This window comes from Pseudochaenichthys georgianus, chromosome 17 (assembly GCF_902827115.2).
Source record: "Pseudochaenichthys georgianus chromosome 17, fPseGeo1.2, whole genome shotgun sequence".
Classification (NCBI taxonomy): domain Eukaryota; kingdom Metazoa; phylum Chordata; class Actinopteri; order Perciformes; family Channichthyidae; genus Pseudochaenichthys; species Pseudochaenichthys georgianus.
In genome coordinates, this window is record NC_047519.1 from 14,479,335 (window position 1) to 14,492,076 (window position 12,742).

Sequence of the window (12,742 nt, forward strand, 5' to 3'; positions counted from 1 at the left end):
GTTTTAGCCCAAAAAGAAATGTAATGAAGACTACAGTAACATTTTATACATATTTCTAAAACACCTGATAATAATGGACTTAATTAAAGTTGAACAACCAATACAATAAAAAGAAGCGCATAATTATCTATTTAAAATAGATTTTTTTTTAAACAACTACGTACAGTGGTGCACAACTGCTTCTTCAGTCTCCAAAAGTCATGGCACGACAATATTTATTTGTAGTCTGCATAATTCTTTAGAACTGCCAGATTTCCGACAGCCATGAAGGCAGCACTGACTCTGAGTAGCTCTATTACTATGGTAACGACTGTTTGCTACGCTGTTGCGTCTGTCCTGCTTGAAATAACTTAGCTAGCTAGGTTAGCCATAACATGAGGAACCCTTAATTAACTTCACATGAACGTTTCACAATTTAAAGAATAAGTATATTGAGTTGCAGTCGAGGTATCTTCCTCAATGAGCAGGTGAGCAACTGGCTTACATACATTACATATGCGAACGTTAATTAACAGTACAGTTAATATATAATGGTTACAAATAATGATGTTAGCTACATGCTACCTTAAGATGGCTAGCACTTAACTGGCTACGCTTGTAAATGAACATGCTATAATAACGTAGTCATTTATTACAGTAACAGAATGCTTCAGCTTTTGTTAAATAAATAGCAACGTTTTGGGGAAAATGCATGTTGGGAAGTAGTCAGCATACAGCTGGATAAATGAAACTTGGATTATCCTGTAATATGTAAATAGTTATGATAAAGGTTAGCTGTTGTGAAACAAGGCCCCATTTACTTCCATTAAAAAAAAGTGTCTTCATTTGTTTTGTCTTGTACTGTGTGGAGAACGGCAAAATAACGTTTTTTTAACATTCATTCTATAACACATAGGTTTGAGCAAGCTCTCTGATTGGTCAATAGGCGATGTGACAAGAGGTGGGTATTGATAAACAAACGATTATGATTTCAGGGTTCAAAAACACACACAGGCCAATGCAGTGCCTGGAGAAGATCTGCAAATGAAAGACTTGAAGAAGTGCCATGCAGACTTAGGTACAGTTCCTCTTCCCACACATGAGCCAAATATGGTGGAAGCACAGTGCGAGGAAGAGGAGGTAAAGGATGAAGACATTAAGGCACCATTGGAGCTGATAATGAAGGTACAGTGAATGATGTCCATCAATGACTCCACACACTTCATGCACCGCTGAGAGGATGGGCTGTTTCATTCCAGATGCCTCAGTAGACAGACACTAGGACCATCCGCAACAAAACCCTCGTAAACTGTGCAATTTGGCATTCATATTTTTATTTTAATACTATCACACAACTGTATATATTGGAATACACGTTACTTAAACTTCTTGTATTAAATATTATTATTGTATTTTGGACATTATATGCAACATGTTTTAATGTTTATAAACATATTTTAATTCTATTTTATCTTATTATTTTTTATTTCATTGGACACTCTCACTACAACTTCTCCTGTTTATATAAACACAAGCATTCTGATTCTGATCAAAAATCATTTTATCATTTGTTTTAGCAAATTATGTTTTGCATCATCTTTGTTATAATTAAGTGAGATTGAGACTCAAGCTAAAATGTTGATTTCAGTTCCTCAGAGCTGTGATGGTCAGAGACTTGAAGCTGGCCAGCAAACTGTGTCGGATGAGTAAGTATCCTGCATCCATCCACTGAAGTCTGTCAGTCAATAAATCAGCCACCGGTGATGTTAGCCAACGCTGCCTCTTCTTTCATTCCATGTTTCAGTTCTAATCTATGAACCAGACAATCCTGAGGCCTCTGAGTTTCTCCCGCTGATCCAGAAGAAGCTGTCACAGGGTAAAGTGTTTTTTTAAATCTTTTTGTACAAAAACCTACACAGCATATTCAAAATCACACCATGAGATTTTGTCATGCCTTTTCTATCAGAGCAAGAGACAGGGCAGGGCACTGAGAAGGAAGATGCTGACGGGGGTAATGAAGCTGAGGAAACATCTACAAGCTCAGGCTCATCATCAGATGATGATGAGCCTGAAGAAAAGCAAGTAAACAGACACAAGTATTGTCCTCCTTCTCACATTCATCCTTAGTCATTGTACCAATACAACTGAATGTGAGTCACTGTCAATCTGGTTGCTTCTGGACAATTGTATATATTTAAATCCAAGCAACCTTTTCTTTGTGTATTTTGTAAAAGCTGTGACAATTACGTTTGTATTTTCACATTTTAACTGCAAATAAAATATTTAAAGTGGACAACCTATAATCTTGCAAATGCTGAACATTACTTTTCCAACTGAGCCCCATCAACAAATAAGAAATGTCTCTTCAGGAAAACCCAGAATTCTTTATATTCTCATATAAAAGTATAGTTAATTTATTTTAACAAGTCTACATTTGAACTGTAAACAGTCCTTGAAAAGAAGGGGCTTGCACAAGTCCAGGCTTCAGTACACTGAGCAACACTGCATTGACCTTCTTTGGTTCGCTGCTAAACAAATAATTGTTTTATTTAGATGTTGTGGTTGCATAACTATGAGTAGCCCGTGATAGATACTGTTACAACCCGGCTCCTGGGCTGCAACAAAAAGCAGGGAGGCGAGACGAAGAGTAAGAAAATAACAATTGTTTATTCTCAATAACCAACGAAGTGAAGAGAACCAGCAACAGGTCCCCGAGGCTGGCCCGGAGTGAGTGCCCAAAGGAGTGAGAGCGACGTAACGGCTGGGCTCCTCCTATATCCTTTTCCTTTCCAGGTGTCGCTCATCAGGCAGGTATCCTCCCACAGGTGCGACTCATCAGCCATGAACCTGTGAACACCCACAAAGCACACCCACCACCAGACGGCACCCCACGTGGTGTGGAGGGGTCGTCACAAAAGTTAAAGCAAATGTAATCATCATACAATCCAAACTTGTCTAACTTATTGATAAGTGTGCAACACAAAAAAAGAAGTGAAGCCATATGCCTCACCTCATGTCACACTGTAGCAGCAATTGGGTATGTTTGCCTTTGAAGGCTCCAGGTGAGTAATTGTAATTTGTGGGAATGATTAACATCAAATAACGAGTGCAGTGCCCTGTGAATAAACATATTCACTTTTGCTCCCAAACAATGCAGCACAGCTTGCAATCACATTGTGCGATATTGTTTTATATATCATACATCACATGCAGGGAGAAAAATGCTTAATGTGGACGGACACAAGGTATAGGAATAGGTGTTCTGCCTCAGAGATGACATATTTACTGGTCATTTAGTAATTATCAATAACATTTATACAGATTTGAGTTAACTGTACATTTTGGACTACTTTGGACATCTGCTTGACCATGATAAGTGTGCAGATTTGTATTATTTCATACACTTTTTTTATTGATTTGTAGTGCTCTTGTGTGACACCTAAAATCAGATGGGGGTACCCTTTTTTAAGCGTTTCAGCCCCTCAAAATATCTTTGCACGTGCCTGCACTGAAGGCATTTCTTTGAATGAGGATGCTGACAATAAAGCATCTTTTTTACAATTCTCCGCACTCTGTAATATCATCACTTGATAAAGGTTACACCATCAGCATCCGACAGTGTAGCGTGCTATCAGCCGGTATGTTCTGAGTTATTATCACATGTCAGGGTGTATCTTTATGAGCGGTCTCCACGCATGACTCGTGAAAAGAGAAAGTGTGAGCGCCATCTGATAAAGCCTGTGTAATTTGCAGTGAGTGAATGAACATAATGGCTGCCCATTCAGTGCCAGGACACAGGCATGAGGATGACAATAAGTCAAAGCCAGGCTGGATTCACTTTGATGTCTCAGTGTTATTGTCCATGTCAAGGTTATAAAAAGTGTAAGGTGCAGGTCAAAAATAATGACGCATGCAGGGCTGTCATCTCATGAAGGTAAGTATTACAGTGGATGGATCATGGCTTTCTCTGGGTGCCCATTAAAGCCGATTTCCATTGTATTGTATCTTAAACCCAAGTGTGTTTGTCATCTCAAGGTCAATTGCTGTCTTTTTACCATCATGTGACACACACATACACATACGTCACTGGTGCTTTTCCTTTTTGCTTTTTAGGCTTCTTCAAGTGGATTGTGGCTATCACAGGCACTCAGGGAAGCTTCATTAGTCGTCAGAGGGAGGCAAGGCTGTGACTCATTCTTGCGTGAAGAGACCAATAGGCAGCCGACAGTCTGAGATATAAATAACGAATAAACAAAAAAAGATATATTCTTGAGGGAGAACGGGTCACTTGCGCGCCGCTGGATGGGAATTTATTAGCGCGCTTTCTGTTGGTATTCCGCCATCACTGGACTGTTGCTTGTCGTGCCTTTTGGAGGCGATTGAAACACCTTTAGTTTATCTGGAATCGACAACCTGTGAGCCGGTAAGATGTCTCCTCCTTTCATTTGAAATTTGATAGGACTAAAAAAAAAAAATCACACAGGTGTTTTTTTATCATAGTTTTAGGGGTTAGAAATATACCAACAAAAGAAAAATATGTTATAATTCGCCGTGCCAGATGAGTGGCAGAAGGAATTAGTTAGTTGTCTGTCTCTCATGCCATGGTGACATTGAGTGATGATGGCATGGGATGCGCTTGTTCAAAGCGCAACTTAATTGAAATGTCGATCGCTCAGTCAATAGGTAGCCTAAATGACGTGGGTTATTAATAGTTGCATCCTATCAATATTTGCTTAATAAATCAGCCTGTTTAAAAAGAACTTCGTCAATCTATCATGGCATCCATTCGTCAAATTGTCCTCAATATGTCATATGGCAAGGTATGCATCATAACGGTCTGATACCCCACTGATAATGGAAAAATATGACTTTGCTTCGAGCTATTACAACGTATCTTATATGTGTAGCTGATAACTTTTGTATTTTATCTTTAAAATGTTATTAATGTATGAAACGGAATGAGTAGCTATTTAATGGCCATTCGAATGCAATAAATAGCAGGCTATCTCCAAAATAAATAAACCCACAAAGGCATTGTGTTATATCACCGAGACGATTTATCCAGACGTGCGTATCTACGCGTCGTGCGCAATTTCTCTCCAAATTGCGCGACTTTGTAGCCGAACCATTGTCATTTGGGGATTAATCGCATTTTTCTGATTGAATCCTGGTCTACAAATAAAATACACTGTAGTTATTCAGATAAATAATGTATATGGTAGGTGTGAATTGCTCCTAACCTTGGACCGTTTTGTTTGCAGTTGAATTATTTCCCAGCTGGAGATAACAGAGGACTGATGGCATCGTCTGAACCGAGAGCCACCGGCGGGGAGCAGGACCCCAACTCCGCCAATTTAATACCACCGTCCACAAGTAAGGTCCTTTCTCTGCTAATAACACCGTGATCTCGTATCGATCCCCGGGAGCACACGATCGTTAAGGCTGTCCCTCTCCGGACTCGGTGCCTTGCTCAAAGACACTCATACAGTGCGATGTAGTGCCAAGAAGAAGGCTTAAAGCGAACCCCCCCCCCCCCCCCCCCCCCACACACGCCTCTTTCTCTCTTTCTTTCTGCCTCCCTGCCCCTTCCTCCCCTCCTTCTCTGTCTGATAAAAGCGAGTCTCGCCCGGGCCATTTCCTGTGTGGGCTCCGTCGTTAATCATTCCGGTTAAAAACAGAGCCATCAGCTGCCTGTCTCTGTCTGGCGGAGCAGCGGTGCGCGCCGAGCCCTGCCTGGCGATGGAAATAATGCTCTATTAAAGCTTTGGTAGGCTATTTATAATGATGCAAGAGCATTTAGTCCAAACATTAAAAATAAATGCATTTTCCGAACGAATATATTCCTAACAATCTTCCCCTTTCCTGAATTAACGCCTTCGTTTCCTGTTTTTTTTAATTATATATGTATTCCCATGTTTATTTTGTAGGATTCTTCACCAAAAAAAAGGTGTTTTATTTAGGATTTATGTTATCATGGTAAATCTTATCTCGTTTCACAACATGTTTTCGGCCCTTAAGGCTGCATATATTAATTGCTCTTGGAGAAATGCTATTCTTTTTCCCCCTTTTTTTTTTAAAGTGGCTGGACCTATTCAGATACATTAGTCTGTACATTAACCCACGGGTTAATTAGCCATTTTAAGCCTTTGTCGCATGCAAACAAATCGACCCCATAGTGCACTTGAGCAGCCACCTGCAATGCTACGCTGGGAGATAATTACAGTTTGTTTGTCTTTGGGCAAATGTAAAAGGAAATAAGCAAGGTGCATTTCCTGGGGAGCATTCAAATCCATATTTTCTCTATTTATCGAATAAGATGTAACTTTTAAACATTTTATCAATAAACACATTACAAAAAAAAGCTAAAATGTATTGCAAATGTGAATTCGTTCCTTTAAAAAAATATGTTTGTATTATCTGTCGTATACTGCTGCTGGATGTTGCCATTATCTCTTTCCACGCTCCATCTCACGCCTTCCGGCAAGTAGTGTCTGCGCGCGTGTCTGTGCGCACGCATGTCTGCTTATCTTTTGGTGCCTTGGCCTCAGCACCTCGAGCTGTACTTTCTCTCACAGTGAAGTTGCTTCAGTGAATTTAAATACTTGTTTTTGTTGTGAAAGTTTTCCATCAGGTGTATTCGCCGCCGCGCGCTCTGCATTTTATTCCCCCTGGCTTCTGCTCCATGTCTGCTCACGCATGTCCAACCACGCATCGGTTGTGGGTGTATGCATGACACGCACTGTACGTTTCTGCATCAAGCCAGTTATAGACTCTCCGGCCACAGGCATTGCCAGCTCGCTCCAGTCACATACTGTGTTTCACTCAATTAATTCCTGCCCTCCTCCGTGAGCTCATTTCACGGGCGTTAATTCCAGTCCGCCCCTTGGCTGGGTGTGTGAGCCGGCGCGGATGTGCCGTGCGTCCGGTGCCTATTGATTGAACTTAAATCGGAAATGTTATAAGACTCATCCCTTTATAATTAGCATGGGTTGTGGTAAATACAAAAGTGAATACCTTCTCAGCCAAACAATGAGAAAAAATACTCTTTAACGCTTGAAAAAACCAACACAAGTGTTCAGAGTCACACACCCGGCCAGGAGCCGTGCGCATCACGCTTCCACTGTGCTCACTGTGCTCCACCAGCTTTATATCCATCATCCGCACCATCCGCACCATCCACGCTCTCTCAGCGGCCTGCAGTGCACAAACTCAAACGTTGACATTCTGTTTTAGCCAACGAATATGCGTGGATGCACGGATGCACACGGAAACTGGGGATGAAGATTTGTGGTAAGTTATTTGGCACACAAAACGTTCCACGACAACTCTTTTCATATAATTTCTTCTGAGAAAAATGCAATTTTGGAGTCTTTTTGGCCTATGAATGTGTGATTATCAATTTTGCAGTATTGCAGTGATGTGCATTTTTGCCTCTGTTCATTTAAAAGGGTCATAATAGGGTGGCCTTTTTAAATAAATAAATAAACCCCTTAGAGGCCTGGAACAGGCCACAATAAAGGCTGTTAGAGTAGCGACATACACGACTGTCACAGTGCGTTTCCATCTTCCAAAGGTCAGTGGACATTAGCCTGTAGGTCTGATGGTAAGAGCCCCGGTGCAAACCCCCTGACCGCTTCTGAACGCCCCCCATGTCTTTTCGATTTCGCCACCAAGAGAAAATTCTTCGAGACAGGCCCAGGTTATTAAGCCCTAGGCAACCCATACAATAACCTATAACAAAAGATAACTATTTTCATTTCGCAGGCAGGCAGTTCTTTGCAACAAAGAATACAAAAATGTCTTACTGTCAATTTCACTGATGGCCTTTTTAAAAGAGATGCTGCAAGGAAGGCGTGGTTATTATTCCAGCATTTGGAGGAATTGGTTCTTTCAGTGACTCAAAAATGAAAATGTATTCTGGTGTTTTTTGTTGCAGCAATGCAAAGAAGAATTAATGTCACGTAGATGTGGTCAATTCAAGATATTATGTTCTGTTTCTTATGGCAGGAAATCAATTAAGACCAGAGAATCGAATACGTTTGATATTGCCATTTATGAGAAAATGACCAATAGATTTTGATTGGCCTAAATTACATTTGAATGGACTGGAGTGGACATTAAATGGAAATATGTATTTATGGTGGTAGTAAGATGGTCTCACATATCGATTTCGAGTATGGATTTAACATTTTTCCATATACAAATATGAGACAATATTTTATACGCTCATGTGTCTGACTTCCAAGTGTTTCTGCACAATTAGGCCCACACCACCCTGCATATATAAATATATATATATTATATATATATATATATATATATAATGAAAAATATCAATAATGAGTTCAGAACATATAGGTCCTGCAGGGGCAGACTGCTTTAGGGGTATGCATGCATCCGTCATTAACCCCTCTTTGGTGTGCATTGATTAGCTGTATAAGGGTCATCGCCACGGGCTCTCCGGACCTGCCCCCCCCCCCCCCCCCCCCCCCTCCTCCACATCAGGACTGGGTGCTCCCTCATTGGGAGGTGTTTGTGATGTCACATGGGTGGGGCGGACACCTCTTTCCTGTGTGTGTGTTGGCCATATATGTTGGGCCTTCACCAGAAAAGCATTTGTTATGGAAGACTTGATCAAGACAGCACATATTTTTTCCAGGAGCTGACCACGTACTTGTTTATATGCCACTTGAATTTTTTAACAATTATTATTATTATTTAATTGATATTTTTTTCGTAAATTATTATTATCTTTTCCCTCGTGTTTGGGATGGAGGTGTTTGGTGATAACTCCTGCTCTCCGCCATGTAACACCCTAGGGTTCCTGCAGAAGAACAACAGCCTGGATGAGAAAGGGAGGCTCGCGGGGCAGAAGAACCTGCTCTCCTGCGACAACAGTGACCGGGACGCTCGCTTCCGCCTCACCGAGACCGACTTCTCCAACCTGTTCGCCAGAGGTGACAACTTTTTTCGGCTAAATATTCACAAAAAATAAGCTATAGCTTATAAGCTTGAAATGCTGCTATTGGTGAGGCTGTCAACGTTACTCTGTTCAAGGCCTCCTCTCAGCATGCCTATGGTGGCTTTTATCTTTTTGCTACGTTATTGGTAGCATTACATGAAACTCTCTAGAGTTAGAGGACGACGACTACATTTAGAGTCATATTAAAACCAAACATGTCAACTCAGTAAAATGTGAAACAGTTACAACAACAACAAATAATATATCCGTATGTTTTTTTTGTAAGGTGTTTTCGCTCTACAGCATGTTGTAGCCTAGCTGCTTTGCTAACAATTAAGCACTTTTAAAGAACTCTAGCCAAAATGTTGGAACATGTAGTAGGCTATGGTAGCCTAATTAGGCTAGGCTAAAGTAATGTAAAAATGCCTAAAACCTATTATAAATGGTATATATGTGTATAATAGACATAGAAATCAAATTTTGACTTTAAAAGAAATGTATATGAGTCCTAATCTTTGTTAAAGTTATTCAATGATATGCCAGTCATTAACATGCTCAGGTCAACATTTATCTTGACAATAGGGGGGCCTTGAAAAATAAACCCAACATTAAGCTAAAATGATCTCCCACGCTAAATGACTGTCTTCCTCCTCTCCCCTCAGACTTGCTGCCAGCCAAAAATGGAGAGGAGGCCACAATACAGTTTTTGTTGGAGTTGGTGGACATCCTCACCAACTACATCAAGAAGACTTTCGACCGCTCCACCAAGGTGCTGGACTTCCACCACCCTCACCAGCTCCTGGAGGGCATGGAGGGCTTCAACCTGGAGCTGTCCGACCAGCCCGAATCCCTGGAGCAGATCCTGGTGGACTGCAGAGACACGCTCAAATATGGCGTCCGGACAGGTAGGCTAGCCGAGGCACCTTCAAGGGTGAAAGAGAATTAGTCATTCATGAGGTGCCATATGTTAGTTTAAATAGCAAAAGGACATGGAGGCAAAAGCAATTAACCTTCTGTCAGTTTAAAGAATAGTATTTTTATCTGCAGACCAAGATAAAGTCATATACGTCATTACACAAAGCATAATAGGCTATATTATTAGAATTTCACATGCATTTTATGATGAACAGTACCTTGTGTGTCCATTTGATCACTTTCATGTAAACTGGTGAATTCAACACAAGCTGTTTGGCAGATAATGTACAGCCCTTTACAATGACTGCCTTATTTATTGGTCGTTCGGTTGACATCCTCCTTTTCTCTCCCCCTTGACTTATTAAGGCAAGTGTCGCCCGAGGGGATCCTAACACGGGCTGTTTCAAGCTGTTAAAAACGACAGTGCTCAAACTGTCCCCCGGGTTTAATATATCACGGGCAGGGTCTACTGTGTCTACAACTCAACACCACTTTTCAATCGGAGACACGCTGCTTATTTTTTGTGCTCGATTTCATGAACAGGAGGAGCTGTCCCTGGTACTGAAATATAAAGCAGACCTTTCTCTCCTCTTGCTATTAAGCAGCACTGATTTACATGTATGTGACTCACTTGTGTTATTATGTAAGCCATACACCTCCACAAGGTGCTTATATCCATGACTGCATTCCAGCTCTGGGCCTATACAGAGACGGTGTGTGCATTATGTTAGTCTAAATGGCTGTCATAGCCTTGTTACCAATGTAATTACAAATACTGAACAATGCTTTGTCAGATCGTTTTGGTTTCATGGATGAACATTCAAATGAAAAACTGTTTTTTTATGTTTCTTTATTGTTATTTATATATTTCCAAAATAAGTTGTAGGAGATCAGTTTTAGCCTGAAGGATACTGTTTCATCAGTATCAAACATCCTTTAATGTTCACACAGTAGGACATTTACAGTGTAGCAACATCAGCAAAGGAAATTGCAGATAAAAGGCAAAATTATAAATAAAGATAAAAATGTCAAATACAAAAATGCAGCATAACTCTCTTAACGCTTTACTCAGACAAAGCAGATCAATCAGTTGCTGTCTTTCTTAATATAAAGCATCATGAAGGCCTGTTGATCGGAAAGACATTTCGATATTTTTTCTATATTTAGGTCACCCTCGATTCTTCAACCAGCTTTCCAGTGGTCTCGATATCATCGGTCTGGCCGGAGAGTGGCTCACCTCCACCGCTAACACCAACATGTAAGTAGTGCTGCTCTGTTTGCTTGCATGACACGTATTATCTACGGAGGAAACACCTCTGAAAGTCATATCAGGACAACTAAAGATTTCCAGTTTGTAGGCCACTGGAAATAGCCCCCAGTCGTTGCCATATAAAGTCATGGTGCGATGGTGATGCTTTTTTAGGTTCCCTCAACTCAAGCCACAATTGGTCACAACAACAGCCTCTGAGGGCAGTTATATAAAGGGGGGGGGGGAGACTGCCACTGCACTGTACTGGATATCCAAGGCAGGCGAGCCCCAGGGGTGTTTAGATTGCATATTGATCTCAGGTCACAGTTACATGGTGGCCCCGGCTGATAGAAGGCATGAACCACATCAACACCACACGATTAACACAGGCACACACACACACACACACACACACACACACACACACACACACACACACACACACACACACACACACACACACACACACACACACACACAACACACACACACACACACACACACACACACACACACACACACACACACACACATGCTCTAAATGAGCTATAACTCTGTGTTATGATCATTGGAAAATGAGGAAAACAGGAAATCATTCAAGCCGTACGATGTCAGAATGTTGAACATAGTTACGCATACGAGACAAGCATAGCTTTGCGTTTCAATTCACACTGGATCAAATAGACATAGACTCCTTAAATATGTAATATATTTCACGATTCTAGAGGAAATGATCAGCTTCTTTACAGGTTCTGTACCAAACAAGGACTTTTTTATAAAGTCTGTTGCATATTGTTTGTAGGCCAGCTGGAAGCTGGATCTAATACATTTCAAAACAATTTGATCTTTTTTATGTGAGAGAAAAATCTCACAAAACAACAACAAACAACAACTATTGAGCTGCAGGCAGAAAGCATGACAACAGACAGAATATAACAGTAATTAAAAAGCTGATTTTCCAAGTAGAACCAGTCAATTTAAATTATAATATTAGAAAAACAAATCATAAGAAATATGGCCTTAGTGGCATAGAGCCATAAACATGGCACAACATGACGATCTGCACACTGAGAAAGGAGCATCCAGTGTCCTCTCACTGCCGTGGCCTGGCTGCTGAGGAGTAGATGCAAGGATAATAAACCAAATGCTTCATGCACTTGAGACACTTAATTGATCCCATTTCTCAAAACATTAGCTTAGGAAATCACACCGTCTTAGGAAAAAGAACTTTCCCATCTCATCTCCTACTTGGAAGACTGCCCCAAGAGACGGGCCATTGGAGTCACACACTGGCACACACTTTCATAGTGACACACACACACACACACACACACACACACACACACACACACACACACACACACACACACACACACACACACAACACACACACACCTACACACGCGCACACACACACACACACACACACACACACACACACACACACACATCCATCCACCCACACACACACACACACACACACACACACACACACACACACACACACATCCAGCCACCCACCCAGACACACACATCCATCCACACACACACACACACACACACACACACACACACACACACACACACACACACACACACACACACACACACACACACACACACACACACACACACAC

The 12,742-nt window shown here is 41.2% G+C and overlaps 2 protein-coding genes and 1 long non-coding RNA gene across 4 annotated transcripts in view; 2 read left to right on the top strand and 1 right to left on the bottom strand.

The window, feature by feature from the left end:
* Window positions 1-313: 313 nt before the first annotated feature.
* On the top strand, window positions 314-2,282 carry erich2 (glutamate-rich 2). Its single transcript, XM_034105290.2, has 5 exons — window positions 314-467; window positions 975-1,164; window positions 1,628-1,685; window positions 1,784-1,855; window positions 1,946-2,282. Exons 1-5 carry the CDS (start codon window positions 460-462, stop codon window positions 2,104-2,106), a joined length of 489 nt encoding a protein of 162 aa, XP_033961181.1. The 5' UTR covers window positions 314-459; the 3' UTR covers window positions 2,107-2,282.
* A 344-nt stretch (window positions 2,283-2,626) lies between these two features.
* Window positions 2,627-5,298, bottom strand: LOC117462407 (uncharacterized). Its single transcript, XR_004553817.2, has 2 exons — window positions 5,220-5,298; window positions 2,627-2,826 (listed from the first exon to the last, which is right to left on the bottom strand). It is a non-coding gene; the product is annotated as an uncharacterized lncRNA (long non-coding RNA).
* LOC117462406 (glutamate decarboxylase 1-like) overlaps window positions 2,825-12,742 on the top strand; it is a 19,952-nt gene continuing 10,034 nt past the window's right edge. Inside the window, exons 1-6 of one of the 2 annotated variants that reach the window (XM_034104628.2) lie at window positions 2,825-4,402; window positions 5,241-5,352; window positions 7,213-7,269; window positions 8,799-8,936; window positions 9,604-9,846; window positions 11,024-11,114. In XM_034104628.2, the coding sequence (XP_033960519.1) occupies window positions 5,277-5,352; window positions 7,213-7,269; window positions 8,799-8,936; window positions 9,604-9,846; window positions 11,024-11,114 (605 nt within the window). In that variant the 5' untranslated portion in view covers window positions 2,825-4,402; window positions 5,241-5,276. The remainder of the gene's footprint in view (window positions 4,403-5,240; window positions 5,353-7,212; window positions 7,270-8,798; window positions 8,937-9,603; window positions 9,847-11,023; window positions 11,115-12,742) is intronic. The other variant, XM_034104629.2, reaches the window with a different exon arrangement.

What these genes read in the sequence shown, in the direction of transcription:
- erich2 (XM_034105290.2), top strand. An exon ending in CAGCAAACTGTGTCGGATGA is followed by an intron (nt 1,686 to 1,783) that starts GTAAGTATCCTG and finishes TCCATGTTTCAG; the next exon opens with TTCTAATCTATGAACCAGAC. An exon ending in CCAGAAGAAGCTGTCACAGG is followed by an intron (nt 1,856 to 1,945) that starts GTAAAGTGTTTT and finishes CTTTTCTATCAG; the next exon opens with AGCAAGAGACAGGGCAGGGC.